Below are 7,077 nucleotides of genomic sequence, written 5' to 3' on the forward strand. Positions count from 1 at the left end.
AGCGTTAATGAACCAAAAACAACATATTCAAACATTTTTTGAAAACACAATCGAAGCAAGCTCGTAATGAGTATCGAAGTCGTTTGGAAGCAGTAATTGATTGTATTTTTTTGTTATTGCGACATGGGCTTGGTTTTCGTGGTGATGATGAATCTGAAGAATTGAGTAATCAAGGTAACTTTCTTGAGATTTTAAAATTTCTTGCTGATCATAATGAAGACATCAAAGCAGTTGCGTAGACAAATGCTCCTGAGAATTTAAAATTAACATCACCTGATATTCAGAAAGATATTGTGAGGGCTGCAGCTTTTGAAACACTTGATATCATTATTAAAGAAATTGGAGATGCATTTTTTTTTCTATTTTAGTTGATGAATCTCGTGATATTTTAACAAAAGAGGAAATGGTTGTTGTGTTGCGATATGTAGATAAATATGGGCGTGTGATTGAACGATTTGTGGGAATTGAACATGTGGCCAATACCACAGCTATGTCACTTAAAGGTGCTATTGATAAATTATTTTCTAGTTATGGATTAAGCATATCTAAATTACGGGGACAAGGTTATGATGGGGCAAGCAATATGCAAGGGGAGTTTAGTTGTCTTAAAACTCTTATTTTGAATGAGAATCCATCAGCTTTTTATGTTCATTGTTTTGCTCACCAACTTCAACTTGCTCTTGTAGCTGTCGCAAAGAAACATATTGTAGTTGCTTATCTTTTTAGTGTGGTAACTATGGTGATAAATGTCGTTGGATGTTCTTCTAAGCGTTGTGATATTCTTAGAGAAAAGCAAGATGTTATTATTTCTGAAGCACTTAAGTGTGGTGAAATTTCAAGTGGAAGAGGGCTAAATCAAGAAACCAATCTTAAACGTCTTGGTGATATTCGTTGGGGTTCACATTATGCTACATTGGTAAGCTTGATTAACTTATTCTCCCCTATAACTAATGTTCTTCAAATAATAGTAGACGATGGCCGAGCAAACTCTGAACAAAGGTTTTAAGCAAGTAATTTCTTGTCTTTGATGTTAACATTTGATTTTATATTCAGTCTACATTTAATGAAAGCATTGTTGGTAATAACAAATGAATTGTCAAAAGCACTACAGAGAAAAGATCAAGATATTGCAAATTCCATGAAATTAGTGGAAATTTGCAAGAAAAGATTACAAGAAATGAGAGACAATGAATGAGATTCCTTTCTTAATCAAGTCTCAACCTTTTGTGCTAAATATAATGTGGATGTTCCTGATATGGATGATACATTTGTTGCCCAAGGTCTATCACAACGCAAAACTCAAGAAATGACAAATTTACATCACTAACGTGTGGAATTCTTTTTTGTTGTTATTGATATCCAACTTCAAGAGCTAAATGAACGTTTCAATGAGGTAAACACCGAACTACTTCTTCGTTTAGCTTATTTGTGCCCTGGTGATTCATTTGTATCTTTTGACAAAAAAAAGTTGGTCCGGTTTGCTGAGTATTATCCCAAAGATTTTTCTACTTTTCAGCTTATGATACTCAATGATCAACTTGAAACTTACATTATTGATGTATGTTCTACTGAGAAGTTCTTGGGTTTAAAAAGTATTGGTGATCTTTCTCAAAAAATGGTCGAGACAAAGAAAAATATTGTCTATCCACTGGTGTATCGACTTATTACATTGGCATTGATTCTACCTATTGTTACTGCTACGGTGGAAAGAGTATTTTCTGCTATGAATATTTTGAAAAATAGATTTCGTAATCGAATGGGAGATTAGTGGATGAATGATTGGTTACTTGTGTACATTAAAAAAGACATCTTCAATAGCCTTGACAATGAAGTTATCATGCAACGATTTCAAAACATGAAAACCCGTCGAGGTAGATTGTAATTTTTATTTTATTTTATTTTATATGACAATGTCATATTTTATTTTGTTGAACATGAAAATTTATAAAGACAATTTATTAGTTATTTTTGAATTAATATTTGTCCAAGCCCTCACTGAGCAGAATTTTTGGCTCTGTCACTGAATCTAACACTCAAGCTGAAAATAAACTTAAACAAAATAACCTATACAACCAGATCTAACATCAATAACCAAAAACAACTCAAAACCAACCAAAAATCTACCTTTGATGGTTCTAGCTTGGAGATGATAGTCCTTAGCTTGTCCAAACTTCCTTATTGGATTCTATACCCTCAGACTGAGCCCCATAGGTTTCACATACAAATTTTTAAGAGAGTGTTAGAGTAGGAGATTTTAGATGAATGGAAAAACACAAAAATTCTAGAACCCTTACCTTTGTTTTCACTAGATCACCAAAAAGCTTCAACTTTGAGATCCTCCTAGAAAAACTCCCTTGAACCCTAGAACACAAGATCCATGACATGCATGGCTATTAGATCACATGAATGCATATTCCACCCCTTAGGGTTTCAGAATTGAAGAAGAAAAGAAGTGAAATGGACAAGGTTTCGTACTTACTTCTTCACTAGTCTTCCCTTGAGCTCCTCCTTCCTTCAACGGAGAATGAGTGAACCAAGCTTGTGAAGAGAAGAGAAATGGAAGCCAAGGGGCTTAGGGCTTTCAATTTTGGGAGTGTAGAGTGGAAGAGAGAAAGTTTGTTTGAGTGGACAAAATGATTTTTGAGGGAAGTGTGTAGTTTTGGTGAAAAAAGATTAAGGAAAAAAATGTGGAAGAGCACTAATCATTAGGGTAGTCTCTTAACCTTCCCTAGGATATGTGTCATAAGACACTTGAGTGCATAGGCATAGCCTAGCCGCCCACCCTTCTCTCTCCTCCCTTGTGAAAAGACTTTTATGCATTTGCCAAATTTTACCACACTTTAAGGCATTCAAGGACCCTTTGGTAATTTCACTCCTAATTTCTAACCAAAATTTTACCCTATAGTTTTTAAATATCTAAAGCTAAAATTAATTAAATAAATATGACCAAAAATAAATTTTGTCACATAACACATAATTTTGGTAATTTACTCAAATTGACCAAAATGCCCTAAGGGCTCGGGCAAGAATTTCCATTCTTATACTCGATCGATTGGAATTAAATCCTCAATCAATTTTTCTTAAATTTATTGGCTCGACTATAAAGTCCCAGTGTCAGAAAAAATTAATATTTTTTATGCCATAGTATTTCCTATTTAATTAATCTGAGATTTTTACCCGATTAGGGTTTTTGACCCGGTCCACGACCAAAGGTCTTAGTTTCTAACGAAAACTGCACTTACCACAACATGGCAATCATTGACACATCACAACTTAATGTAACATAAAATGTTCACTTGTCGTAGTACATAATATAGGAAAAATACTCGAACTAGGGTTTTACCCGGTGCCCTAAACGCGGGGTGTTACAATACCTACAATTTATACAAGTTTCATCCTCAAAACTTATAACAACTGCGGGTATAACTCTCTCATCCGGTCTTCAGATTCCCATGGTTCTTCTTCTACCCCATGGTTACACCACTGCGCCTTAACCAAGGGTATAGTCTTATTACGCAATACCTTATCCTTACGATCCAGAATCCTCACCGGTTTTTCCTCGTAAAAAAACTTCGGATCCACTTCCAACTGTTCATAACTAAGTACATGACTCGAGTCTTCAACTTATTTCCTCAGCATAGATACATGGAATACATCATTGTAACGACCCAAATTTCCTAATAAGGCTTAGGGCCTTGATTAGGGGGCCAGGACGGTAAATTATGGAATTATATGATTATGTGATATTTATGTGTATCATTATGTGATTATGTGAGTTATATCATAATATGACTTGATATGAATGTTTAGGTGTATTAAATATGCATGTGGACCCATTTTCATAATTTGGCCCGTTTTGGGTATATTTGGCATATATGTGGTATGTGTGTGGTACTTCATTATTATTTGGTTATGCTTGGGTTACTTAGCATGAGGCAATCCTAGGGGGAAAGCTAGTGCGAAAGTCACAACGGTATTCATACTTGACTCAGAGTGAGTCAAGAGGTATTTAGCACATTACCGAGACATTGGGTAATGAGAATTAATATTTGATGATAAATTGGGAGTTAGTGAGATCTGGGGGAAATTCTGGGAATTTTGACTATTTTACGCCGGGGGCATTTTTGGGACCCCAAGCATTAGGATTTGCTTGAGGTTACTTAAGCTTGAAGTAACCTGTCAGAATAATAAAAGAACGTTTAGAACGTTCTCTCTCCCTCCCGTTCCCTTTTCGATACCCGATCACATTTTCGAAGGAAACTTGAGTTTTAGGATTCATATTCAAGCAAGGATCGAGGCATATCGATTCTAGGAAAGATTAGAAGCTTATTAGCCAGAGGATTTAGTTGGAAAACGACTTAATTGGAGGTAATCCAAGTTTTTAAAGTTTTCAAGCTTTGATTGGATTTTATGTTTTGATGAGTTTTTGAATGAATTGAAGCTTGGGTTTTATTGGTTTCAGGAAATTAGGATGTTTGGGAACTTTAATTTTGGGATTTGGATATGTTTGGGTATGTTTTGGAAGGATTTAAGTGGGAAAAATCGAAGGTTATAGCTGGTTTCGTGGTCAAGTCGCGACTTGGATGAAGCTAGAGGCCAGGAGGAGGATGCCTGGGGGGGGGGGGGGGGGGGGGCGCTGCGACCCAAGAGGGGTCAAGTCGTGGCCCGCCCTAGTGCCCAGGCAAGGGGGCTCTCTGACTTGGGACAAGTCGCGACCGGCTTGGGCATTTTTTCCTAGGTTTGGTTTTTAATCATGGGAACTTAATTCTAAGGGCCTGGGATCGATCCTACTACCCAATTGAGTAGGATTCGACATCCCGGAGGCTAGGTTTGGGTCTGGAAGTATTTATTTACTCATTTTTATGAGGTTTTATATTATGATTATGGCTAGGTAATCACTAGGGGCTTGGAAACAGGATCGTGCTTGTGGCTCGTTTATTGGTAACCTGTGCTTGGACCAAAGGTAAGAAAAACTGCACCTAGTATGTGACATGCATGGTTATTGATGAGGCATGTTGAGTGATCTATATATTGGCATTGATTGCATAGTAAATGCATAGCAGCTTTGCTTATCTATGTATGGCACTAACCTATGAGTCATAATCGGCAATGGTGTCAGTATTGACTGTGAAGTTGTGACTTATTAGTCAAGTTCGACAGTAGTACTGAGCACTGGTCGTATGGAATTGACCTATGTGTCAAGAATGGTATTAGTGTGTTTAACGCAAGCCAAAAAGAATAGATCTAATCAACATAAGCATTATCAACATAAGTATGAAATGCTTGATCGACCCTAAGTTCGATGAAAACTAAAAGCGCTTGTCTAGTCTAAAGGCTAGTTACTTAGAGCCAAGGCCAAAAGGCTCAGGTGACTATAACGTCACATGGTTTAGGGTGCAGAGCCCAAGTTTGTGACTCCATAGTCACTTATCTGGTTCAAGTTCGTGACTCCATAGCCACTAATCTGGTTCAAGTTCGTGACTCCATAGTCACTTATCTAGTTTAAGTTCGTGACTCCATAGTCACTTATCTGGTTTAAGTTCGTGACTCTATAGTCACTTATCTGGTTTAAGTTCGTGACTCCATAGTCACTTATCTGGTTCAAGTTTGTGACAACATAGTCACTTATCTGGTTTAAGTTCGTGACTCCATAGTCACTTATCTGGCTCAAGTTTGTGACTCCATAGTCACTAATCTAGTTCAAGTTCGTGACTCCTTAGTAACTTATCTGAATGGGCTGCAAGCCCCAGCATGATTACCAAAATCATTATTGATATTCACTTAGGATTGACTTGATAGTAATCCATATAGGAGGGCAGGGCCCACAATCATTTATTTGGACTTGCTTGCATGCATGAATAGGGCTATTATTGCTAGGCATGCTATTATGATTCAGTGACATGTTATTACCTATTCATGAGCATATTGAGTTTTCTTGCCGAGCCTCGGCTCACGGGTGCTATGTGGTGTAGGTAAAGGCAAAAGAAAGCTGGACCATCCTTGAGTTGGAGAGCTTAGGTGACAATGTGTACATATGCGGCATCTCGACCACCACAGCCGAGGGTTTAAAGAGGAACTAGGGTTAAACCCTATTTTGCCGCTTAGGTTGGCTAGTTGTAAATATTTTATTGTAATTAACCTTTAAAATATATTTTGGGATCCCAATGTATACAGTAAATGTTTTAGTGAAACGTTGTATCTTTAACCAATTTTTTTAACCCTATTCCGTTAATCACACTTAGTTACATGATTATGGCGAAATGACTCTGTTAGCGAGTCTAGCACTGTTTAAAATGCACAACATACCGATCCTTGGGTAGTAGGGCGTTACAATCATTTACTCGAGCCAACGCATTGGTAGGCTACCATACCCATTTTTCTCCACTATCTCAAAAGGTTTGATATATCTTGGACTCAATTTTCTTTTCATACCAAAACGCAGAGCTCTCTTCAACGGAGCTAACTTTAGAAGCACCTTATCTCCGACTTCAAATGCCAAGGGTCTTTGGCATCGGTCTGCATATTTGCGTTGTCGATCTATGGAGGTCTGTAGCCTCTCTTGAATCTTCTTGATATCCTCAGTAACTTTGTCCACTTCCTCTGTACCCAAGAATTTTCTTTCACCAGCTTTGGGCCAACGAATTGGGGATCGACACTTTCGCCCATACAGGGCTTCATACGGTTCCATCTTAATAGAGTTGTGGTAGCTATTGTAGTAAGAAAATTCCATCAGCAAATGTTTTTCACTCCACGACCCCTAGATGTCGAGTACACATGCTCTCAGCATGTCTTCCAGGGTTTGGATCATTCGCTCACTTTGGTCGTCTGTTTGGAGATGGAAAGCAGTACCAAACTTAAGTTGAGTCCCCAAACCTTCTTGCATCCTTTTCCAAAATGCCGAGGTGAAATGCCCGTCTTGGTCTGAAATGATGGACTTAGGTACTCCATGTAGTCGTACAATCTCTGCTATGTATAAGTCTGCTAACTTATCCACAAAATAAGTTATCTTAATGGGTAGGAAATGTGCTGACTTGGTCAATCTATCAAAAATAACCCATATCTTATCTTGACCCTTAG

General features: G+C 37.6%; 1 protein-coding gene across 1 annotated transcript; it reads left to right on the forward strand.

The window, feature by feature from the left end:
• Positions 1 to 403: 403 nt before the first annotated feature.
• Positions 404 to 1,768, forward strand: LOC133832454 (uncharacterized). Its single transcript, XM_062262795.1, has 4 exons — positions 404 to 916; positions 1,054 to 1,078; positions 1,215 to 1,280; positions 1,371 to 1,768. Exons 1-4 carry the CDS (start codon positions 404 to 406, stop codon positions 1,766 to 1,768), a joined length of 1,002 nt encoding a protein of 333 aa, XP_062118779.1.
• Positions 1,769 to 7,077: the final 5,309 nt, after the last annotated feature.

The sequence above is a fragment of the Humulus lupulus genome, chromosome 4, assembly GCF_963169125.1.
Source record: "Humulus lupulus chromosome 4, drHumLupu1.1, whole genome shotgun sequence".
Lineage (NCBI taxonomy): Eukaryota > Viridiplantae > Streptophyta > Magnoliopsida > Rosales > Cannabaceae > Humulus > Humulus lupulus.